The following is a 25,806-nucleotide window of genomic DNA, read 5'->3' as shown; positions in this document are numbered from 1 at the left end:
GGTCGGTGGCGGCCGCCGGGTCCACGTCCTTGATGGCGTCGTAGATGGACTGGGGCCGGATCCCGGCGGGCACCGTCACTGGCCGCCGCAGCTTCAGGTGCACCTTGATGAAGCCCGTGTAGCTGCCGTCCTCGCTCTGCCAGGGCGCAGGTTGGGTGCGGTCAGGGCGGGCCTGTCTCGCCGGATGTCCCACCTGCCACTCGGGCCGGGGCTCCAGACCCGCTGGGCTGCAGAGGCCTTTCCTGAGGCAGTGCCATCCCAGCCACACCCGCACCACCTGCCTCCCTGAGTTTCACACCCCCACCCCGCCTCTGCTGACCTAGGGATGCTGGCAGGGCAGCGGCAGGAGAAGGCCCGCAGGACCTAGCTACTGCTGCGGCTTCCCCTCCCCAGGGGCTCACGCTGCTTGCCCCAAATCCCCTGCCACCAGGCAGATGGGGCGATTGATTCTGCTGAGTCCCCAGGCCAAGAGGCAGGGTCTGGAGTGGCCCCTTCTGGTCGTCCCCTCCAAACCAAGGAGGAGCTCTGTGATAAGATCCTCAGAGAACCAGGGCACTGAATTTCCTCTTACATCTCTCTCTAAAACCCTCGAGGCTTAAACCCCAGTACCTCTGCGACTGGATTGTTCTGGCGTCCATTCGGCTGACGCCCCAAAGAGCCAGTTGCCAGCAAACACCAGCAGGGGGCAGGGCTCCTCCAGCGTCTCCCTGAAGATGGCCTCTCTGAACCAGCATGAAGCTGATGCCCTCCTCCCTCAGAGCTCTGCACACTCAGGCAGGCTGCCCCAGGCACAGGATGTGAGGATCAAGAAGGGGAGGGCTGCCTGCTCCCCTTGCCTAGGGCTTCCTGGGCCCCTAGTCACCTGCATAGCCTACATGTGCTTTGACACATGGGCCCTAACGTATTTTATACTGAAGCTCAGAGAGGTTAAGTTTTCCCAAAGCTTCAATTTAGAGAAAGAGCCAGAGATGGAATCTGGGTCTCATTCCATACCCCAATCTGTTTCCCCAGAGCATGGACAGCCCAGGTCTTGGCCTCACATAAGCCTGGAGGCCTCCAGAGCCCCAAAGAAAGGGGAGCGCTGTCCCGGGGAGGGGAGCCCCAGGATTCCGAGGGGGAAGGGGGTGTGAGCGAGGTGGGGCAGGGATGGGGAGTGGGCGCAGATGCTCACCAGCTTCATGCCCAGGCAGTTCTTCTCCCGGGCGTTGTAGCTCTCAATCTTCTGCTTGATCTCCTGCAGAGTGGGCGGGCGCTGAGGCTCCTCGGGGGGCTTACAGTCGTTCTGGAACAGACACAGATGTGAGGGTGGACACATGCATCACACACGCTTCTCAGGATGAGAAAGGGAGTGACCGCTTCCACCCAAAGGCCTCTCCAACCAAGAGTAAGTAAGCACCAGAACCACGGAGCGAATGGGACAGACTCAGGCTGAGAACAATCGAAGGTCAAATGCCAGCTGTGGTAACTGCCTGGCCGGCTACCCCCAGGAAGTGGCTGAAACCTTTCTTGGTGCCAATCTCCTTCGCCCGTGAAATGGGGGCCATACCCCACCCTTCAGGCTTGTTGCAAGACGGACACATAGGCACTGGGTATGAATCTGCTGAGTCAGCAAAGCTGTTTTGCTCATTGAGGGCTGCTACGGAAAGATGCATTCAGATGCTATGGGAGACGCAAAGACACGCAAGCCGTAGTCGTCTCCTCAAGGAAGTAACAATACAGCTGGAGAGAGGCGTGCACACACGGTCCCAGCTTGTGCTGAAGGGAACGACAGCAGTTCTTCCACGCCGAGTGGGCCAAGGGCACACGGACATCAGCTCAGGCCCCAGGGCTTCCCTGGTGGCTCAGACAGGAAAGAATCTGCCTGCAATGAGGGAGACCTGGGTTTGATCCCTGAGTTGGGAAGGTCCCCTGGAGAAGGAAATGGCAATCCACTCCAGTATTCTTGCCTGGGAGATCCCGCGGACAGAGGAGCCTGGCGGGCTACAGACCACGGCGTCTCAAAGAGTTGGACACGACTGAGCAACTAATACACACACACACATATACACACACATATGTACACACACACACACACATATGCGTATTTATCAAACGAATGCACAACTGGTGGGAGCAGGGGGTGCAGCCTTCTCTGATAATCGAGGGGATGACGCTTCTCTGCTGGGGCTCAGGGTTGGCCTGGGTTTACCGAGAGCCTCCTCAGTGCCAAGTGCTCGGTACGCATTGTCTCAGTTAATCCTCAGAACCAAACTGCAAGATCGAGTTTATCACCCACATTTCACAGGTGAGAAAACCGAGACTCAGAGGAGGTTAGGAACGTGCCTCCAGCCCTACAGTCTGCAGAGCTAAAAGGGACTCTGTTCTGCTGCGTTCTTCCCACGACACCACAATGGATTCTTCTGACCGCACCCCTGCCCCAGACCCCCTGCAGGAAGAATGAAGCTGAGGACGTGAAGCTCAGTGTCCCGGGGAGAATTCTGGGGTCTCAGCAGCTCTATCCGCCTGTCAGTTCCCCGAGTTTCTCTCGAGTCCGCTGCCGCCCACCCTCCTAGCTTTGTCTTCATGTTGTTCCTGGGCAGCTGAGCGTGCGGGAGCCACAGTTTGCAGGAATAAACAGGCATGTCGAAATCGGCCTAGAATTTGCCTGTCTCAGAAACCCAGTGGACCCCAGGGCGGGTTGGGATTCTCCTTTGGCAAATGAGGAAACTGAAGCCCAGAGGGCGATCATTTTCTCCTGGCTGCCATCACGCAGCACCAACCTGTGGGCGTCTGTCTGCTTTGGCTGGGGAATTTCACAGCCATGCTGCCATCACAGCATCACCCAGCTGAACACGTCGGATTCCTGGGGCAGAGCTGCCCGTCTCACCAGCCCGTGGGAGACAAGTCACACTGAGCAGGACGCCTTCACTTCCTGCTCGCACTTTCCAACCCCACAGGGCCGGTAAGACATCAAGCTCGGGCTGCGGGGGGGAGCTGGCGTGCCTCCCACACCCGGCCCTCAGCTCGGAGATGCGCTGACACCCTTTTTCCATCACAGCGTCTTCCGCGGGCCTGTCTGCCCCTCTCTGTACTCTTCTCTGAGGAGGCTGGTCAGAAGAGCACTGTGCATCCACACACTATCTCCTACACACTAAATGTGCTGTTCCTATTTTAAAGGTTACAGACAGAAGCTCAGACGCGTTAAGAAACGCGTGCGTGGTCCCACTGCTAGTAAGCATCTGCGTGGGGCCTGTCACCCAGCCCGTCAAGTCTGCCTGACGGTGCTCTTCTCACCATGTGGTCACCCCAGGACAGCCCACATCTGCCGCCCCCACGGTGATCACTGAAATTCCACGCTCTGAGGCGGGGATGAGCAGCTTCCTCACCAAGACCGATACATTACTGACCTGTGAAATGTTCAGCTAACGTGTATCTGATTGGTGGGTCCCCAGAAGCCTCAGGACCTGGGGCCACCGTGTCACCCGAGAAGATGTCAAGGAGGGACTCCTGTCTCCCAGCGAAAAGCACCAGGATTCCAGGAAAGGGCTCGCCCTTCTCCTATGTGGCCACTCAGATCCCTGGGACAGGTCCATCGAGGACCACCCAGGAGGAGTAGTCCCTGGGGGACTCCCTTCTGCTGGAGGGGAGTAGCAGCTGGTGTGAGCTGCACATCTGTCTTCATTCGCTGTCGACTTGCTCCCCAGGGACCCTCACAGTGAAGCATCTCATTCCTTGTCCCTCCCCACTTGGTTCCTGGAGACCTCACCCCAGCCCCCAGCCCGCTGGGCACCTCTCTATGGGACCGGGTGCGCCTGCTGCCCTCTGAGAACTTCCAGTCAGAAAGGCCAGCATCCAGTTATTATTACACACGCTGTATTCCTTTCATCTATGAAACATGCAGGCTCCTGCTCCTTAGGGGTTAACAGCCTTCTCAGGCTCCTCTATAAAAAAGAGCTAAGTGATGGAGAGAAAACTCTAGCAGCTCCTAGAAGATCTCTCTTGGTTTCCAAATGAGCTACAGCCATTTCCCTGTTAGAAAGGGCAGCCGCATCATGGCTTTCAAAGGCCAGTATTCCAGCCTATTTTTGAACAGTAAGAGTCAGAGCGGACTTAACCTAAAGATTTTCCTTCCTGTTCTCTTTCCCATCAGCAGACCATCTATCCCCCGCTTCCCACCACAAACCTGGGGAAGTGACGCAAGCGGCTGTGGGCACCCTCTGCAGGACTGACGCAGAAGACAGCCGTCCTGCTTTCCGCCCCATCCGGGAGTGCCAGGAGCCCCGTCTGGCCGGCACGCTCGATCTCCCAGCCTCAGACGGCAGCATCCCAGGCTGCTGCCCACACCAGGGCTGGCAGGCAAGATCTAACCCGTGCACTGAATGAATCAGCTCCTGAAGCAGCCAGTCAGCCAGCCATAGCCAGCACCGTCCGCTCCCCTTTCCCATTCCAGAGAGGGCAGAAAATCTAGACCAGTGCTTCTTCAACTTGCGGCACGTGGACTCCTCTGGGGGAGCCTCAGAAACACAGCAACACCTGGGCCCCCTCCTGGAGGTTCTGATTTAAGTGGTCTGGGGTGCAGCCTGGGCAGACGGATTTTAAAAATCTCCCAGGCGATGCTAATGTGCAGCAGTGTTGGAGAAGAACTCCCAGGCAATTTCAGACCTCCAGGGTCCCCATCCAGCTGCAGGGTTAACACTTTGGCACCCACAGGTATCCACCGCCCCCAGGGTTTACCGAGAAGGCAATATCCAGTGTCTGCAGTCTTCAGAAGGTAAGTCAAAGACCCCACTTTCTATTCACCTGCCGAATTCTCAGATCCTCAAAGTGAAAGATTTGCCTATATCTATGGCTACGAAGCTAGAAACCAGACAGTTTTGTTTCCGGGGGTGGCCCAAGATGGAGACAGAATGGGAAATTGACTCTGTTATGGTTTTAAAAATACAGGCATTGTCCTGCGAGGTGTCTCTCCCAGGAGGCTGACACATCTCGGTGTCTCTGGCACGGATGCTCTGATGAAGCTCCTGGCATGGGTGGCAGATGGTTGAGCTGTTCCTAATGCACCCAGCACATCCAGGGCACTGGTGAAAGCAGATTTGTGTTCCTAGGCCCTAAGCCATGGAAAGGACAGTGTCCTCTCTCAACTCTCAGGGTTATTGGGGCACAGCCAGGTGAAGAGGCTGGGTGCTAGGCCTCAGAGTAGAGGCTCATCCTGAGACAGTGATCCTCAAACTTTTCAGTTTAAGAAGCCATCACACCAAAAGAAGAGAGGACCATCCTCTGGTGGTCTGGGGCCCATCTCAGAGCAGATTTACCCCAAGCTGAAGTTTACTTTAAGAAAAATCCCAAACACCGGCTAATCTTGCATTTCGATCAATGATATAAAGTCTTAATTTGGGTCACTGAGAAGTGACCCAGTGAGCTGAGAAGACGCTGAGTGAAGCTGGTGGCTTTTAGTCTCCCCTGCTGAACACACGGAGGCCCACAAAGCCCCAGCAACATGGGGGACCCCCAGAGTGAGGAGTGGGCTGAGGAGAACCTGCTAGAGCCGTCAGATACATTCAGGCCTTTTTTTTCTTCTGGACCTAAATCACACAAACCACATTTTTTTTGCCAGAAATTTCACTTTTCCTGTTTTTAAACTCATCCACCTCTCCTTGCACACTGCATTCACCATCTTACTCCTGTCTAAAGTCCCTCAGCTCTCAAGGCCTCTCTGATCATCTCAGCCCTGAATGATAACAACGATGCTTTACTGTTATTTACTGGCTAGCTCTGTGCAGGTACTGTTCTCACTTAGCCTGTCCTGTTGGCTCATTTCACTCTCGCCACAAGTTCATGAGAAATATACACTTATTATGCTCATTTCACACATGAGGAAACAGCTTTAACCCAGGAAGGTTAAAGCTAACCTACATCCAAAGCTAACACTACACCGTCCTGCACTTAAATCCCATCTACTTATACTAACCTCCGAGTAGACCACCCAGCTTGGTTTTTCTTCCCAACTAGGCTGAAGCTCCCTAATGACCTACACCATACGTAGGTCTCTGCTCTATGCCAGATGGCCCTGGGCACGAAGCAGATAATAAATGTTTGCTCAAGAACGTGCAATGGCCCCATTGCCATGTGGGGAGAAAACAGTCTCACTTTCTGCTAGGAATTACAGTGCGGTGAGTCTGGCACTGCAATCTGGACTGAGTTCTGTGAGAGAAGCACCCCTCTTCTCCACCCTGGAATCCCAGAGCTGAGTTCCAGCTTGGCACAGGTTAGAGGCTTAGGCGACACCTACAGGATGAGCATGAGCCTGTGTTCAGATTCTGACTCCCACTGCTAACAAAGCGATCTTGAGAGAATTTGAGCGTGTCTTTAAGCCTTAGGTTCCTCATCTCTGTGAATCATTTATTGTCTCATACTGAAATAAAGGTAAAGCCAAATGAAATAGGGGGCATCCTGGAAATGATCGAACCCATCCAAAGACATGCGCTCTATTACTCCAGGAATACAGAGTCCCACCTCCGTGAGCCAACCTCATTTCTCACTTTCCTGGAGCACTCCCTTTAGACTGGCCCCTGTGCCAAAGGGTTTGTTCATTCCTTTCTCTACACTAGTGCTTAGCAAATTTTCTGTAAAGGCCAGGCAGCAAATATTTCAGGCTCTGCAGTTTATCTAGTCTCCATTGCGACTCGTCTCTGCCGTGGTAGCGGACAGTGATCACAGAATGAGTGTAGTTTCAATAAAACTTTATTTGTGGATTCTGGCCCACAGACAGTGGTTTGCCACCTCTGGTCTACTCTGCTGTCTGTGTGGTCTCTCTGCCTAGAATTCACAACCCCCATCTCCCCTAGCTCCATCTTCTCTGTGTAGGACGTTTCTCGGGCCTGCTGTGATCTCCTCATTCTCTGCTCTCCTCATCTCTTAGATCCCCGACACTTGAATTCCCCAATGGAGAAAGGCACATACAGGTTGGAACTGGTCCTCAACTTTCTCCTGATAGCATGGTTGTCTGCAGTGTGTTTCCGCCCACCACCAGTGGATGGGCCTCTGGCAACTTCACTCTCACTGTCCACAAGTGGACAAAGGCTTTTCACTTTATCGGAGTTCGCTCTCTCCACCCTTCCCTCATGAGGAGGTAGCAAGCTGGCTGAGGAAAGGTGCAGGCACGCTCACCACTGGCTCAGAGACACTCTCAGACACCAGCCCCATGACCTCAAAGCCTCAGATTCCCGTCATAGCAAACCTGCAAATCCCCACATGCCATGGACCTCTGCAGCTGCCTACTAACGTTACCTCCACCACTCCAAGAACCTGGGGAGGTGCCTTCACAGCCTGTATGGCTACTTCAGCATCGAATTATGCACTGCCTTTTATTGTTTAATTATTGTTCCACATGTGTTAATCTCAACTCTCCAGTTAGACACTCCCTGGAGGGAGTCAGATGTGACATCTGAGGATTAGTCTTCTTTTGCAGCCCCTGCAGGGGCTCAGTGGAGATAACTAGGCTGACCTCCAAGGGCATGACAGATAAATAAATACCTGCTGATTGAGTGGCAGGGAAAGAGTGGACTAGCTAAGCTGGTACTCAGCCCGGCAAGGACACCAGCCAGGACCAGGAGCACCTCACACCGACCTGCGCTGCGAGGGGCACATGCCGAGAAGGTGTGGGCTGTGTGGGAAGCTGTCAGCTCTTGGCAGCTTCTCGCTGAGGATGAACACAAGACCATCAAATGATCTGTAACCTCTGGTGAGTCACTTCTCCTCCCAGGGCCTCAGTTTCCTCACCTGTGAAATCATGAAGCCAGACCAGAGAAGCTCTAAGGCCCCTCTGCAACACTAAGATTTTACACAGAAGGTGGGACAGGGTGGTTTCTTTCATCACTGCTTCCTCTTCTGTTTCAGAGAACTGGGTGTGGGCTGGGGGCCTCTTCGAGGAGCGCTGGGGCTGGATGCTCCGAGCTGCAGCAGTGATGACGGGTCTACGGCCGCGCTCAGAACCTGCCCAGCGTTTCTCCCTGACTTGACTTTGCTCCTTCCTTGCCACTGGCTTCTCTATGTGTCTGCCAGACCCCACGCGGCCCGAGTTCGAGTAGGTCCACACCTTCTGAAGTCACACAGTTCAAGAAAGCAAAACAAAAACTCTCCCGGAAGCTGGTCACCATGAGCCTTTGCCACATTTCCTCTTTCTTAGCTCTTAGCAAATCTGTCAGCAGCAGTTCTTGTGCCCCTTGGGTGGAAACCATCTCCAGCCTCTGTCTGGGAAGAGAGCCTCTGGCAGCCGCTGCAGGGGAATGACCACCTATAGACACCTTCCGCTCTGGTCTGCTGCCCACAGCCAGCCTGACCCCAACCCTGGGGTCTCAACTCAGCTCATCCTAAGAAGGAACCTCTGAAGGAAAGGAGTGGGCACCTGCCGGCTGGGCTGGGTTCAGAACACCCTGCTCGATGTCCTGGTCACATTGAAGGCTCACTGGCCCCTTTGTGATAGCCTAAATCAAACGGGAAAGAGGAAGCTGGTGGAGCTTCACCACAGGTCCTGATGAGCTGGGTTCCCAGCCTCACCCATGGCAGTGGGTTGATTCTCACAAGTCCCTCTATGGAGCTGTCCAGTGTTCCGAAATAAAAGAACCAGAAACTCCTAAACTATGGTCCCTGACAGGTTATTCCCAAAAGGGGAATAGGAAGGAAGCATGCGTCAGTTGCTCTGTCATGTTTGACTTTTTGTGACCCCATGGACTGTAGCCTGCCAGGCTCCTCGGTCCATGGGATTCTCCAGGCAAGAATACTGGAGTGGGTTGCCAGTTCCCTCTCCAGAGGATCTTCCCAACACAGGGATCAAACCTGGATCTCCCACATTGCAGGCAGATGCTTTGCCACCTGAGCCAGCAGGGACATGGAGCCTTCTGAACAAGCAGAAAGTGAAAGTGAAGTCGCTCAGTAGTCTCCAACTCTTTGCAACCCCATGACTGTAGCCCACCAGGCTCCACTGTCCATGGGATTCTCCAGGCAAGAATACTGGAGTGGGTTGCCATTTCCTTCTCCAAGGGATCTTCCCAACCCAACTCCAAGGGATTGAACCTGGGTCTCCTGCATTGCAGGCAGACTCTTTACCCTCTGAGCCACCAGGGAAGCCTAACAAGCAGAACAAGCAGAACCATGTGGAATTTGAGTTGCTTTGGGGGGATATAGAGGAGAAGCAATTAAAAAAAAAAAGAAAAACAAAACAGAAGGAAACTAGAAAGAGACTGAAGTCACCAAAGACAAAATATGGAGCAGATGGTCCATGTGGACAGTCAGTCAACAGTGACTGATTGAACTGCTCGTGGGTTGGGGGCTGTGAAAGGCACCTTGGGACATGTGCACCCATCCTTGGAGCCCAGGGGTTATCGGAGGAGGGGAGACAGAGACGCATGTCCTGTGGACACCAGAAGAAGCATGGCGCGAGCTGGGACCAGCCTGGGTGCAACCCAGGCAGCCCAGCCCAGCTCCGAGTGTAGGGGGGTCCTGCCCGTGGACTCTGGGCTGCCAGCATGTCCCAGAGCCATCCCGGCATCCCTCGTGTTTTCACACAGCCCTCTCAGTCTACAGGCAGGAGCAGGCCGTCTGGAGTAGCAGGAGCCCCATGCAGGAGGCTGGGAGAGCCCTGTGCCTGGGAGCTGAGGCATTTCAATTCAGGCCTGCAGTTACCTCATCATCTTAGTGAGGCATTCTCAGGGTTCACGGTCATAATCTCATTTAGTCCTCAAAATAATGAGGGGTATGTTGCTACCCACTGAGCCATGCTGCCGGCACATCTGGCCGTAGGTTGGCTTCTGCCAGCCATACCCTTGGTCGTCTGTGAACGTGGGCAAGTCAATCTCACTGAGACTCAGGTTGCTTTGCCTGAGAAATGCAGGTAAGCAGGTCTTCTTTACACATTTACTGCAGAGATGGACTGGGATCGCACGTCTGGAAGCGCTTAGCACAGTGTAAGTACATAGTAAGCGCTCAATGAATGGCAGCCGGCACACAGCCATGGTACCCGCCAGCAGAATCAGTAGCATACACCTGGAGGGCAAAGGGAAGTTTGGCTGTGGGGACTGATCCTCCCCCAAGAAGACGTGGAGTCTTCTTCCTCTGACCCTGGACCCCTGACAGGCCTTTCAGTCTGGCCCACATTATGACTCTTGGATATCTACTTTCCTCTTCAGGGCTGTAGGCCCCTTTCTCCATAAAAAAGGTATTGGAAATTATATGTTCCAATTGGTATAAGAACAAATACATTAATGTCATAAAGTACTTCCTTCAACTTAAAAATTCATTTTTTCCTCCTGATTTTAAAAGGAATGAAAATATTTCTGTGGGCGCCTCAAATATTTCAGGCCCCTGGATAAGCAGGGGGTGTCTTCAGCTCGAGTCCCAGGTAGGGTGACCAGCTATCCCAGTTTGCTTGGGACTGAGTTTTCTCAGGATGTGGGACTTCCAGTGCAAAATCAGGAGAGTCCTGGGCAAACCCTAGCCCCTGGGACCCCCTCTCAGTCCTAGAGGGCCTCGCTCCCTCTCTTCCTCTGTCTCCTGTGGGCCCAGGACACTGCTTGTTCTTCCGTCCTCCGTAAAGCTGCATCCTTGCACTCCACCCGGGAGGGGCTCCAGACAGGCCCTGCCCCTGCCCCACCCCGGCCTGGCCTGGACACAGGGGTGCTGGCTTCTGCTCAAGATCAGCACACTTCCCTGCAGCTTGGATACAGAACAGAAGCTTCGTGAGGGCAGAGACGGCCTTGTTCACAGACACAGTTCCTAGAACGGCACCTGGCACACAGGAGGGGCCATTAAATATTTGCTTAATGAATAAAACACCAAGAAGCAATACGACACACACATGCACGTGCACACCAAACCCCAAAAACAGATCTAGGGAAATGAAAGGCTCCAGAGTCGTCTAAGGGGCCCAGAGGATTCCTGCTGCACGGCTAACCATCTGCTTACTCCTGGGACAGTAACTAGAAAGAGGAGATGCCTGGACTCTATATCCAAGGGTGGATGATGCAAACTCCTTCCACTTCTGTTCTCCCCTCTCCTGGGCCTTCATGAAGCAGGCCCCTCTTTGTAGCTCAGAGGTCTAAAGTGTGAATCCAGGCAGAATGGGGTGACACCCATTCTGCTTCAGTGGCCACAGGAATTTTCCCTTGGGTCATTCTCTTGTGCCCTCAAGAGTTTCTAGGACATGAGAAAGTCTGTTTTTCAGTTAGTTTTCCTCACTGGATTTCCTTCTAGGTCCCTGTCCCCTCTGTCTCCCTGACATCTTAGCTTGATCATTCGGGATGAGAGGTTTTCCTCTTCATCTGAGCCCCCAGAACTGATATATCTTTTTGGGATACTTTTCCACTTCTGTCTAGAATTAGTGGACTTTTAAACAACAGCAGCTTATGCCCCAATTATTCCAGCACTGGCTTCATCTTCTATATAGTAGCATGAACTGTCTAACCCTATCTTCACCAGTAGACCATGAGCACCCCAACACCAGGAGCATTTCCATCTCCGTGTTCCCGGAGAACCCAGGACGAGAGCACTGCACAGTGAATCAGGGAAGATGGTGGGCAGGGTGAGTGAGTGGGTCCCCACACCTCGGCCCAGACTCCAGTCCCTGCAAAGGCTGGACTTGGCTCTTTTAGAGTCAATTTAAAGAGGATTCCATTGCAAATCATATGTCTGAAAAGGGAATCAAGATCCAGAATATATAAAGAGCCCCTATAATTCACAACAGAAAAACAACAGCCCCATTAAAAATGGACAAAGGAATTGAATAGATACAGTCTTCAAAACATTAAATAGTCTTCAAAAGATTAAACATGAAATCACCATATTATCCAGCTATTCCACTTCTGAATATAAACCCAAAGAAGTGAAAGCAGGGCCTGAACAGAGATTTGCACACTCATGTTCATAGCAGAATGGCTCTCAATAGCCAAAACGTGGAAGCAACCCATTGATGGACAGCTGGATAAACAAAATGTGATACATACACACAGTGGAATATTACTCATCCATAAAAAGGAAGGAAATTCTGACACATGTTACAACACGGATGAACCTTGACAACATTATACAAAGTGAAAGAAGCCAGTCAAAAAGACAAATACCTTATGATTCCACTTATATGAGGTTCCTAGAGTAATCAAAGAGACAGAAAGTAGAATAGTGGTTGCCAGGCACTGTGGGGAGGAAGCAAAGAGGAGTCAGAGTCTAATGGGTACAGAGTTCAGAAGATGCAAAAGTTCCAGAGAGGATGGTGATGATGGTGGTACAAACATGTGAAGGTGCTTAATGCCACAGAAATACACACTTAGAGATGGCTAAAATGATAATATACATATGTTTTATATATATATAATTACAATAAAAAAAGAAGATTTGCAATATGTAAGGCAAATGCTAACAAGTATGAAAGGGGAAATTAACAGTAACACAATAATAGTGGGCAACTTTAATACCCCACTCACACCTATGGATATCAACTAAACAGCAAATTAGCAAGGAAACACAAACTTTAAATGATACAATGGACCACTTAGACCTAATTGATATCTATAGGACAGATCAGTCGCTCAGTCATGTCTGACTCTTTGCGACCCCATGAATCGCAGCACACCAGGCCTCCCTGTCCATCACCATCTCCTGGAGTTCACTCAGACTCATGGCCATCGAGTCAGTGATGCCATCCAGCCATCTCATCCTCTGTCATCCCTTTCTCCTCCTGCCCCCAATCCCTCCCAGCATCAGAGTCTTTTCCAAGGAGTCAACTCTTCGCATGAGGTGGCCAAAGTACTGGAGTTTCAGCTTTAGCATCATTCCTTCCAAAGAAATCCCAGGGCTGATCTCCTTCAGAATGGACTGGTTGGATCTCCTTGCAGTCCAAGGACATTTTACCCCAAAACAATGAATTTCACCTTTTTCTCAAGTGCACACAGAACATTCTCCAGGATAGATCACATCCTGGGCCAATGAATCTAGCCTTGGTAAATTCAAAAAAATTGAAATCATTTCAAGCATCTTTTCTGATCACAACACAGTAAGATTAGATGTCAACTGCAGGAAAAAAACTATTTAGGATACACATATATGGAGGCTAAACAACATGCTTCTGGATAACTAACAAGTCACAGAAGAAATCAAAAAAGAAATCAAACTATGCATAGAAACGAATGAAAATGAAAACACAACCAAAACCAACAGGATTCAATAAAAGCAGTGCTAAGAGGAGGGTTCATAGCAATACATGCTTACCTCAAGAAACAAGAGAAAAATCAAATAAATAACCTAACTTTACACCTAAAGCAACTAGAAAAAGAAGAAATGAAGAACCCCAGGGTTAGTAGAAGGAAAGAAATCATAAAAATTAGGGCAGAAATAAATGAAAAAGAAACAAAGGAGACTATAGCAAAAAATCAACAAAGCTAAAAGCTCGTCCTTTGAGAAGATAAAACAGACAAACCATTAGCCAGACTCATCAAGAAAAAAAGGGAGAAGAATCAAATCAACAAAATTAGAAATGAAAATGGAGAAATCACAACAGACAACACAGAAATACAAAGGATCACAAGAGGTTACTATCAGCAAATATATGCCAATGAAATGGACAACTTGGAAGAAATGGATGAATTCTTGGAAAAGTATGACCTTCCAAAACTGAACCAGGAAGAAATAGAAAATCTTAACAGACCCATCACAAGCACGGAAATAGAAACTGTAATCAAAAATCTTCCAACAAACAAAAGCCCAGGACCAGACGGCTTCACAGCTGAATTCTACCGAAAATTTAGAGAAGAGCTAACACCTATCCTACTCAAAGTCTTCCAGAAAATTGCACAGGAAGGTAAACTGCCAAACTCTTTGTAGGAGGCCACCATCACCCTGATACCAAAACCTGACAAAGATGCCACAAAAAAGGAAAACTACAGGCCAATATCACCGATGAACATAGATGCAAAAATCCTTAACAAAATTCTAGCAAACAATTTAAAAAAAGAAGATTCCAAGGGCAGGGGAACCAGGAGGCCATGTAACCAGCTGGATTCACCTGGTTCTTTAAGGTTGGAATGTCTTTCACTTTCTCTATTCCAGGAAAATGAGGAGTCAATCCTGCTTCTAAGCAAGTGGGGCCTCCTCCCGGGACTTCTGGGACCAGACTCTTTTCTTAGGCCTGGCCACTCTTCTGCCAGGCGCACTGAGAAATGCCTGAAGCCTTGGGGTGATCTGGACGGCCCCGCCCCCTCAGAGGAGTCGCTGCAGCCAGGAGAAGGCCACACAGCTTCGTAGCTGACCCTCCAGAGGGGAGCTCGGGTGCAACCCAGAAGCCTGGACTCAGGGATCCGAAAGGGGCCTTGAGATGAACGGTCCTGTCCCCCACACTCTGCGGAAACCTGAGTCGATGACTCCAGCAGCGGGCACTTCCCATCTGCTTCAGATGCTCTGCCCCAAGCCCAGCACGGCTGGTATCCGGCAAGGCGCGACCCTGGCTTTGCTAGCTCACACACCCCCCGAGAGGTGGCTGCGACAGGAAAAGGAAGATTCGGGGCAACACAGTTTCTGCAAGACACAGAGCTGTGGGGTTCTCTTGAAGTTACCCAGCCGGGAGCTGGGGACTGGCTGGCCACCAAAGTTCCCTATCCCCATCACAGAATCCTTTCCTTGCTCTCACCTAGCGACGTCACTGCACATGAATGCTTTGAATACAGGGTTCCTCTGCTTCTCGGACCCCATGTGCTCTGAGAGCCCTACAGAGTCCCTGGCCATGAGACGGGTGGATCTAGGAGTCCAGCTCATGTGTTCTTTTTTAAGATTTTTTTTTTTTTTTTTTAACGAGGACCATTTTTAAAGTCTTTATTGAATTTGTTGATATTGCTTGTTTTGTGTCTTGGTGTTTTGGCCACGAGGCATGTGGGATCTTAGCTTTCTGATCAAGAATCAAACCCTCCCTCCCCTGCATTGGAAGGTGAAATCATAACCACTGGACCACGAGGGATGTTCCCTAGCTCATGTGTTCTAATCACAGGCCCCTTCCAGGACACGGGCACCAGGACAGAAGGCGCCCCTTCTCCCACTACGCGCCGGACAGGGCATCCAGAGCCATAACTGATTCAGAGAAGTCCAGGGTTGTGAGCAGCACGTGGGAGCCAACACTCAGCTCCCTGCCTCCGCGTAGCCACGCCTGCCCGGAGGGCAAGGGCAGCTGGGGTCCCAGCTCGCTGCCCTGCCGCTGGAGCGGGCCCTTCTTGGCTCCCCTCTGGCCGGAAGCCCCATCTGCGCCCTCAGTTTTGCGGGCTGGGCTGTGTGGGGGGCCCGAGCTTCGCCAGTGGCCCCCACGCCCCCTCTCCCCCTGTGCCGCCTGCCCTGCTAACGAGCCCGCACGGGGCTCCGAGACGACCTGACATGACATTCATCTCGGTTGGTTACTGAGTGGCTCGGAGTGTTTCAACATGTATGTGCTCTCACTGTGCCCTAAAGCCTCAGGGGCAGGGACATCTGGTCTCCTCTCTCCTAAATGGCCTGGCAAAGTGTCTCCAAGACGAACGCTGCTGACACGGGGTTACATCTGTGGGCATCTTCCAGCCTCAGTTATTTGGGTAATTCTGGAAATAGCTACAGGAGAGGCAGGACAGTTTCAGGGCTGGGAGCCCTGGCATTAGGTCACTCGGGCCCAAGTTCTGGATCTGCCCCTTGCTTCTAGGGGACCCCTGACCCCCTCAGTGCCTCAGTTTCCTCACTGCTAAATGCAAACCGTATGCACAACTGACCCTTAATCAGTGCTGGGGTTGATGGCACATGGTGGGCCCTCAGTACCCCGGACCAGTGGATTCAGCTAACCACTGCCCATGTAGGATGATAGTATTTACCACTGAAAAGCATCTGAAGACAAGTGGACCCATGCAGTTCAAACCTGCACTGTTCATGGGGCGATTGCAGTTAATGTGAGGATTGAATGAGTCTCCACACTTAGAACAGTGCCTGGCACACATCAAGGCCCAATCATTATTATTATTTTAAACTCTAACCAATTCCCAGCAGACTCTGGCTCCTGCCGTCTCCCTGTTCCGTGAACAGAGCCTTACGACTCCTCACATCCCCATCAAGAACCCTACCTCCTCACATCACAGTTCAACCCCCATCTGCATTTCTCAAAATGGCCTTTATCATCCCAAACCCAGGAGTTCTCTATGCATTCTCGCAGCCAGATGCTGGGCCCTCTCTAGCAGTTACTCTCCCCTGGAGGATCAAGTCTCCCCATTTTACAGAGGGGAAAAGTGAGGCTGAGAGCAGGGAGCAGGCCTCCTGAGGTCACCCAGAGGGAAGGCTGGGGGCATGGGTTCCCAGGCCCACAGCTGGGCCCACTTGAGGGCCTGGGGTCCCTGCCCAGTCCAGCTGGGCTGTCTGAGAATGCTCAAACGACTGGGATCACCAACCCGGGGTCTTTACATGCTCAGAATAAAACTGGGAAAGTGAAACAAGGGAGATGTGTATCTATTCCCCACTCCCTACCCTGCCACTCCCACGGCTGAAAGCCAGACAGGAGAAATCCCTGAGGCTCTCCCGCCCCTGCACGTGGGGCCTCTGCCCCGACCCCCGGAGGCCCCACTGAAGGACGGGCCAGGCTAACTCTTGCCAGCAATTGCCAGGGCCCAGTTGCTTAGTGACCCAGCGCTGCCCGCCCTCACCCTCCGGGGCAAACAGCTGAGCAATCACAGATGGGATGGAGGGGCCGCTCTGTGTTTGGAAAGTTGTCCTTGCATTTTCTGCTCACTCAGTGAGATTTTTCTTTTCAGAGTCACTGGAAAAATCCATTGATTCCACATCCCGAATCTCAGCAAGTTTCCCTTTCTCACAGTCCCGAGATCCGCTTTCACACGCTCAGTCTGAAGCACTCTGTGTGCCCTCCAGGAGCGCCCGCCACCCCTTAGGGAAAGACGTTTTGTGGGGAAGACCCTCCAAGGCCCCTCCTCCTTCATCAGGCTTGCATTCTGTGCCTGCCATGTGCCGGGGACCCAATGCTAAACAAGACAAGACACGGTTCCTCATCCAGAGAATTACAGACCATCAAAATGAGGGGCAGGAGAGGAGGACTCGGTGGTTTTCAGGGAGCAGAGAGAAGCATCAAGTTGCAGCTGGAAATGTTCTATGAACACTGGGACCCACCAGCTCGCCCATCCTCCTCGCTAACGCACACTTTCCCAGCCATGTGTGACTATGGAGGTCGTACCTGCCCACAGCCTCTCCACATGTTCAGGCCAACACAGGGCCCGGCCTTGTATCCTCCGCTGCAAAGCAGGTCCCTGCAGCCCCCACGCCCCACAGTGTGGTGGGCAGCCCAACACCACCCCTGGCGCTCGGGGAGAGCCAGGAGGTGAGGTGAGAAGGCGGGACTCGCGGACTGAACGCTGGTGAAGGGACGCCGATAGTGTATGGCGACCAGCTTTCCCGAGATCCCAACAGGGGAAAACGGCCTGGATTTCAGCAGCAGGCAAAGAGCGAATGTGATAAAGACAGCTTCCTGCGGCAGGTGAGCAGACGAGAGCTGGGATACCTGAGGTTGTTTGGAGCCTTTCGAAACTTGACTCTCACCCAAGACGCCACGTGTGTGGTGGGAAGAGCGTGTGTTCTGGAGTTGGATGAGCGTGGGGTGTGGGCCTCACCCTTGGCTAAGCCCCTCTCACATAGGACCTCGTTGAACGTGCCAGCCCTCTGGCCTGACAGCAGGCCAGGGTGGTCTGCCAGGTGGAAACGTGCTGCCGCCGCCCTCCCTGCTTTATTTTTTTTTAAGCCTAGGATTGTAGCCTCACAGGCAGCAGGGGTCCAACCAGCTGGAGCCACGTTGAGTAGCACCATGTACAAGGAAGGGCTGATCAATGGGTTGGAGGACGACGGTGTGCTGAGCACAGGTTCCCTCCCCTGCCTGTGGGGGCCACATGCAGGCCTGTTCAGAAAGAAAGGAATGGCCTAACGACCCATCACAGTCTCCTCCAGCTCCAGGAGTCGCTGCTTTTCAGAGGCTAAGCTGATCTCCTCCAACCCTCCCAGGCTGCTGCAGTCCTGTCGCTGCCAGCCTGTCCCCGGCCTCCTCCTGGGTTTTACTTACGCCCAGGCCCTCTGATTCTGAGGGCCAGCCCCCTTCCCCCCATCTTGGGAGCCGCCGCCACCTCCTGATGAAAGCCGCGGGGCTGCAGGGCAGACCCAGTGTCCCCCCGCAGGTGACCCTCTGCCCACGGGCCCCATCGACACTTCATGGGTGGGGAAGGGGAGCAACTAGAGTCTGCTGCACAGTGTGGCTGAGGCCATAGGTCTTTACACGTTTTATCCATCTCTGTATCCCCCGACCCCTCAGCCCTGTGCTATAAGAAGATTGAAAACACAGCGTTCTGATTGAGGCCAGGCATTGCGACATTTTAGATGCAACATTAACAGGCGGGAACCAGCGTGGACTTTGCTCTAGAAGCAAAGGGGAGGCTCTGAAGGCTTTGGGACGCCAGAATGATATGCCATCAAATGCAGGGTACACAGCAGGGGAAGAAACAGAAGGAAACTGGTTGGGCAACCTCCTGGAGCATCTCAGGAAGAGGCGACAAGCCCCCAGCTAGGTAGGGCAGGGTGGGGGACAGAAAGGAGAGACCACACCGTGGAGGCAGAAGCCACAGTGACAGACTGGATGGAAGGCATGAGAGGGGAGGTCCTTCAGGTGCCGAAGGTGGGGGAATAGGAGGATGAGGCGGAGACAGGGAGGGAAATCAGTCATGGGCAAAGCTACGACCTGCTTCTGGACACATTAAATCGTAGGCGTCTGAGGGGCGTGAGAGACCTCCGACAGGCTACAGAAAACTTCATTCTACAGCTAAGAAGAGAAGTGAGATGGGGGATGCAGGCTGGGGAGCTGCACATAAAGCTGGGGAGGGGAGGGGGAGGAGAAGAGACAGGAACCAGGACAGAACCATGGACAGAAGGCGCAGGCTCAGCGAGTCCAACCTGCAGGTTTCTGCCTCTACAGCTCCCTTCTTCCTCCTGGTTCTGAAATTAAATGCCCCTGGCTCCTGGCAAATTGATCTGGTCCTCTTATCCCCAGAGCATATGCCTTGCCAGGACTAGGGTGCTATCTTATGGGTAGACTGAGCCATTCAGAAGAGGAAATGAGGTCCTGAATGAAGACAGGTCTGGGCCCCCCACACAGGGGGATCCCAGAGCTGAGACGCACACAGGTGTGGGTTACCTGGCGAGCCGGGATCAGTGGAGGGCTGGGAACAGGCTTCAGGCACGAGGGTGACCTGATGGTGCCTCCCTGTGCCACTCACGGCTTGGAACCTGGGTCCAGCGTCCAGCCTGACAGCGTAAACTAAGAGCTGGGATTCAGGGTTGAGAGCCGTGTAAAGTTTTCCTTTCTCCCAAAATAACGTGGGTGAATGGGTGTTACATGTGTGCTGAGCTGTAACTTTAGAGGGAAAAGCGGGCCAAGTCTGGATAAAATCTAAAGGCGTGAAGAGAAAGGCTTGAGTGGGAGTGGAGGAATCTGGAACACAAAGGGGAGGATGTCTGGGGTGAGTCCCAGGTGGTCCTGGAGAAGGAGCTCGTGTCAACCATTCAGGCCCTTTTCCCAACCCCACCCTAGGGAAGTCCTTACAGTTTAGAGAACTTAGCAGTCAGGATCTCTCTCTGCCAGTCCCGTGAGAAACTGCTAAGAAGGCTCTGCTCCCATGCAAAGTGGGGAAGGACGCTCGGTTAAAGAAGAAAAGGACAGGCTCACGTGACACTCGTTAAAAGGACCAGATGAGGCGCCCGAATCTGGAGGCTTGATGTGTCTTGGCCACAGCCCCTCAGTTGAGAGCTGGAGTTGAGCTGAGAAGCCAGAACATGGCTTACAGTTCTGTGAGGCTTCCATTCCATCATGAACCAGTCACGATCACCAAGGATTATCCCCTCAACATCTCTGCCAGCATCAGTGCTGAGAGTAACACAGATTGCTCTGAGCAGGGGCCCGGGGCTCTGGGTCCTCGGGGCGGTCTCTACTTCGCTGAGTGACCAGGGAAAGCCTTTTACCTCCTGGGCTTCCAGCCTAGGAATCTGTCATATATGATCATCTTACATTCCAACTGAAGCCATCAATCACCAAATATTTCCTAAACAGCTGGTTCTCAGACTTTCTGTGAGTGTCCCCAAGGGGGAAGTATTTTGAAAAAGCAGATTTGAGGGTCCTACCTTCAAAGATGCAGGAGCCAAGACGTCTAGAGTGGGGCCCTTGACTGTCCATTATCAAAAAGTGATCCAAAGACAGATTTCCGATGTCAGGGGCCAGGGTCAACCCGTGAGCACCACTGAAGGCTTCAGATGCTAAGAGGAGCCAGCGCAGTGCTGAGTAAGGAACAGCAACTTTCCTCCAAAAGTTCCCCGTGTATCTGGGGGAGGTAGGGTTGCCCACCCCAGGAACCGCACCTCCTTGGTGATAGACGGACAAATACAAAGTCAAAGAGACAGGGCTGCAGCCCTTCACCAAGACAGTACAGCAGTTTCCCAAGGTAGCTGGGCAGAGGTGGGAGAAGCGATGTGTGGCAGAGACGGCTAAGTGTTCACCACAACCGGCTTCCTCGTCCACCTGGGCTCACAGCTGTATTTCACTTCTCAGCCTCCCTGTGGTTAGGAGTGGCCACGTGACCGAATTCTGGCCAGTGGCGCAGGGGCGGAGAACACGCACACCACTTCCGGGCCTGACCCACAGAATCTCCCGTGTGTTATCCTGAGCCCCACCTGCCAACGTAACTTTCCTTAAAGAGGGAAATAAACTTCTGTTGTATCTGATGACTGAAAATAACGGGGCTGTTTGTGACCCATCCTGATCACACGGGATGCAAGAGAGATTTCACAGCGATTAACCTCGACCAGCATTCAGCCAGCCCGGTTTCTCTAACCAGCGGCTGGTGCGACATAGCACCTGCGGGGACGCGAGTCCTGATCTTACACGGCTTACCGTCTTCTGGAGAAAAGCAACACTGAGAAGGCCCCGGGCGGCAGCAGGCCACCAGTCCCCCAGGAGGGGACCACAGACTCCAGCCCCAGAGGGAGGCTATCGCGGGCCCTGCCAACACGGAGAGCTGAGTGGTGGGCTGGGCAGGCTTCCGAGAAAGCACATAAAACGGCAGTGATATGGTCCAACAGTGCTGAAGATTTTTATTTTTATTGCTCAAATTTGGAACTAACTTATTTTTAGTGTCCTTTATCTCTCACTTGGCGTGAGAGAAGGTCAGGGGCAGGTACGGAGGTGGGGGCCTAGGTGCTCCTGCTGCGGGCAGAGAGATGAGGATTTCCCTGACTGGTCAGGCTTGCATGAAGTCCCTGGAACCATGGAACCTTGTCCAAGTAGGGGCCACGCGGCCAGGCAAGAGGAGAGGAGGCAAGTGCAAGGATGGAACTGGGAGTGACTTTGTCCTGTGACCTCTGCGACTGCTCCCCTTCCTCTTTGCATCTTCCTTAAATTTTTCAAAAATCAATGGTGTCAATGTAGACCAGGAAGGGCCCGGGGTGGGGAGGCGGGGATGGGAACGCATTCCAGCTGTGCTTAAGTATAATATTTAACCACAGATAGAGCCCAACCTTCTGCATACGACAAAGATACAGCAAGCAGTACCTAGGACAGATGCGAAGAACTCATAAAGTTCTGGGACTGATGACCAGGACCCCTGTTAGTACCAAGTGTAGAATGAACGTTCCTGGGCCACACTGTGCCTTAGGAACGGAGGGCTGGAAGGACCCCGTACCCCTTTCCTAGCCTGAGGCTGTTTGGCTTCTTCCACTGTGTAGAAGGCCCTGAGAGGACAAGGGCTGTTCCTGTCACCCACTGAGCGATGAAGACCCAGAAGAGCTCCTGACAAGGTGTCCAAGAGACCCCACCCAGCCAGACGTCCGGTCTGGTGACAGCCTCATGCCTCCTGGCTTCAGCCTCTCCATCTGGAAACAGATGCTAGACTCGGGTCCTTCCAGCTTGGACATTCTGCAAGCAGGAGGCTTTCTGTGTCCCTGGAGCCTTCACACCAATGGTCTGGGTGGTACCTGGGGTCCTAGAGCCTGCAGAACATGCAGAGAAAACTTGGGGTGTCCGTGTCCCTGCTCAGAGGTCAGAGCCCGAAAACGCCGCCCCCTGCAGGCATCTGGGGAACCGACGGGAGTGGGAGCTGGCCTCCCTTCTAGGGTCAGATCCCAGACAGGAAGACAAGGGCAGCTGGCAGGGTCAGAGATCCCAGGCACCAGGCCCACAAATCACCAAACCCTGCCTTCTGTGGGCCTGAAGCAGAAAAACCTCCAGGCTGGGAGACGAGAGATACAGGTTCCAACCCCAGGGGTCCATCAGGAACTTGCTGTGTGGCCTCGAATGACCCCCACCCTGATGCCAATGTCTTGAACCGGGTGACCGTATGGACGCCTTCTGGAGAGCTGCTTGGTCTGCACTTATGAGTACTCGGGTTGGGGTTCCCCCAAGCCACCAGGGGCCCCATTTGGAGACATGATCCAGGGTAAGTGACCTAATCGGGCCCAGAAGCCAAGGGAGAAGTCCCTGTAGGGCACCCGAAACAAAGACTGAAGACTGGAGCTCCATGGCGTCTCAGGGGAGGCCTGGGGCCCCCGGGAGCTGCTGCCTTCTGAACGGAGGGAAACAGCCAAGCTCAGGGCCTGGCCCCACTTCCTCTGCCGCTGCCACTCCACCTTCGGGGCCTCCTGGCTCTACGTGGCCCCTCTCTCCCCCATGCTCCTGCCCCCCATTGAAAGGGCTGGACAGAGGTCTCAGGAGCTCCCTGGAGGCTGGGCCAGCAAAGGCTCCAGGACAGCGGGAGGCTTCCCCCCGCGGCTCCGCTCCAGCCAGGCACACGACCGACTGGCAGATACAGGTTGCTCTGACAAGGCTATTTATAGACACCGGCTCGGGCCCTTCCCCAATGGGGCCTCAGTCTCTCGGTGACCGGGAAACACATAAATGCCTTTCCTTGGAGACAGGAAGGAGAAATTCTCCTGGGAGCTCAGACTGGGTAGGGAAAAAAGCAATGATAGGAGTCAGAATGGGGCCAGGATAAGGCCGATCTCTTGGAAACCGTTTCTAGAAGTGGCTCCCAGGCGAAGAGAGATCCGAAGTGTTTTTTAAAGGTGGAAAAGCACGAAAGATAGGAGACTGAGATATGTGGATGAAGCATCCCGGTTCTTATGCCAGCCACATGCACCCCTGCACAGCCGGTGGGGCCACCCAGTGCCTGCTCCCCAATGAGAGGAGGCCCTGCGCCCCCTGCGTCCATGGAGAGGGCTGTACAGATGGCAAGGCTGATGCTGACGAAGATGTCTCCAACAGCAGTTCTGAATCTCAGTTAAGACTCTGCGCACCCTGTAGCTGGGCAGAGCCCAGGGACAAGAGGGGCCATGTCCACCTCTTTCTCTTTGAGGCATTATCCTTACCACCCTGTGAGGGGTTCAGTAAAATCCATTTCTCAGAAGGGATTCCTGCCCTCCGAGGGCTTACAGACTTGGGAAAACAAGGGAGGGGGCTGTGCAGAGACCTCATGCCACGCAATGGGTTCAAGAACCAGACAAAGCTTGAGTTACTGTGGTTGCAAAGAGAGAGGTGACGTGGGTGCAAAGCCGAAGGTGTATTTTCAAGAGTGATCCCTGGAAAGGGTTTTCGGGGAGAATGAGAGAGAAGGCTATTTGGGCCAAAAAACAAGTTGCCTCCCCATGCCAGCATGAAAAAAAAGTAAAAGTGTTAGTCGCTCAGTCACATCCGACTCTTTGTGGCCCCACGGACTGTAGCCCGCCAGGCTCTTCTGTCCAAGGAATTCTCCAGGCAAGAATACTGGAGTGGGTTGCCATTTCCTTCTCCAGAGGGTCTTTCCAACCCAGAGATCAAACCTTGGTCTCCGGCATTGTAGGCAGATTCTTTACCATCTGAGCCACCAGGAAAGCCCCTGCATATTTTATTGTAAAATATCTCTATTTCTCCCAAGAATCACCAGAGACAGATACCTCTTTTGCCATGTGGCTCTGCAGCGCCCCTTCCTCTACCCAATGGCACAAAAAGCCCACCCTCTAGGGCCAAGGGCTTACGGCCTGGCTGGTAGCAAGTGCAGCAGCTAAACTTTGTTCTAAAAACAGGAACCATTTCCTACCCGGCAGCAGCAAAACTCTCTAGGGCAATGGTTCTTAACCTCAGTTGCATCTCAGAAGTAACAGGCGAGCTTTTCAAAATCCTGATGCCCAAGCTTCACCCCAGACCAACGAAATCACAGACTCCCATGCTGTGGGACCAAGAACCCATATTTTCTAAAGCTCAGTAGGCAGTTCCAGTGTGCAGCTAAGGCTGAGATCCACTGGCCTAAATAAAGACCCTAGACAGCTGGAGTGCCCTTAAATATGTATATGGGTGGAGGTGAGGGTAGAAGGGGGTACACACGTTGAGGCAGGAACCCCAGGAGAGAGCTGGACACCCTCCCTTAGCAGCCATGTTTTCCACATGAGCCCTCCTTACCCCCTGCCCCAGTTTCTCAAAGGGGCACCCCAGCACAGGCCAGTTCTAGTTGATTCTTTGAACACTAAAATCAAAACTTCTCTGCTGATTCTTGGGCATCCTCTTACAGTGCATTTGTTTGATGGGCAGAACCCAGCAAATGTGGGGCCTACAGGCAAGATGAATTATTAACTACAGAGGCCCCAGAGTCAGGCCTGGGGAAGTTTTTAGCTAATTTGACTCGATGTAGGACTGCTGAATTAATTATGAGCCTGCATACACCTGTAAAATGTAACCGCTCACTTCTGTCTACAAACAGGCCCATTTAGGCAAGGACCTGGCTTGGAGCCCTCTCATCTGAATAACAAAACAAATAAACAAACAGAGCTCTGCCGCCACTGCCATGTAGCAGACACATGGCTGCAACTGGGAGAGTGCGGCCAGGGGACTCAGGTGAGCTGGGTGTCTAGCATACACAGCCGCATTAGGGGACACACGCAAACCCCTCTAGGTTACCCCTAGCTAGCTCAGGAAGTCAAAATGGTAGCAGCACAGTGATCTAGGAGAGAAGTTTTAGTTTGCTTCTAAAAACATCCTGGACTTCTGCAAAGTTGCTGGGCTGTGTTTTAAGATGGTTTCTGGCCATCTGCAATACGGAAGTCTCAACCTAGCAATGTTATCCTTAATGAGGGACAGGGAGCCATCCACTTGCCACCTGGAGCTTCAGAGCTCGGATTTTGGGGAAGGTCACCCTCCCAGGCACAGGTGAGTGCTGTCCCCAAATCCTAGAGAGCCATTTTGAAAAAGGTCCGGGGACAGGAAATGCTAAAAAGAACATTAAAAAAAAGAAAAAGAAAAAAGACCAGTTTTGCCTGTGGTCCCCAAAGGGCTCCAGATCCAACCCAGGGTCCGCTCAGTCAACAAGTTCAAGAGGGCCCTCAGGGCAACTGCCCACCCACTCTGGTAAAACGTTGACAGCCTGTCTGCCAGGAGCCAGGTTTCCCTTCTAGACCACAGAGCTTGCTTCCCCGCAATGAAAGGCTCTTATATCATTACATTTACCTTCGAAGGACGTTTGCTCTGCACATTCCTGAAGAAGGTGGTCTTGGCGGTGAAGAAGCAGTCCTCCAGTTCCTCCTCCAGGCTACAGTACCCACTGCTCATGCTGCTGTCCACCGTCATCTAGCCCGGAGCCCCGGCGGGAGGCAGAGCGCGCATCTGCTGGGGGCTCGGGTGCGGCGCAGGGAGGCGGGGACCCTTCCCCAGGCGGCCGCGGCGCGAGCTTCTAGCCCCGCCGGGGAGCGAGTCCGTTACCCGGCCGGGCGGACCCGGCGCCGGCC

General features: G+C 53.0%; 1 protein-coding gene across 1 annotated transcript in view; it reads right to left on the bottom strand.

Moving 5' to 3' along the window:
• Positions 1-25,800, bottom strand: part of RASSF5 (Ras association (RalGDS/AF-6) domain family member 5) — a 31,094-nt gene extending 5,294 nt beyond the window's left edge. Inside the window, exons 1-3 of the mRNA XM_010854201.1 lie at positions 25,529-25,800; positions 1,172-1,282; positions 2-136 (exon numbers count right to left, since the gene is read on the bottom strand). Of these exons, the coding sequence (XP_010852503.1) occupies positions 2-136; positions 1,172-1,282; positions 25,529-25,648 (366 nt within the window). The 5' untranslated portion in view covers positions 25,649-25,800. The remainder of the gene's footprint in view (position 1; positions 137-1,171; positions 1,283-25,528) is intronic.
• Between the last annotated feature and the right edge of the window lie 6 nt (positions 25,801-25,806).

Source organism: Bison bison, unplaced genomic scaffold, assembly GCF_000754665.1.
Source record: "Bison bison bison isolate TAMUID 2011002044 unplaced genomic scaffold, Bison_UMD1.0 scf7180017864338, whole genome shotgun sequence".
In the NCBI taxonomy this organism is placed as follows: domain Eukaryota; kingdom Metazoa; phylum Chordata; class Mammalia; order Artiodactyla; family Bovidae; genus Bison; species Bison bison.
The sequence above is the reverse complement of the archived record's forward strand: the minus strand, read 5'-3'. Positions and strand labels throughout refer to the sequence as shown.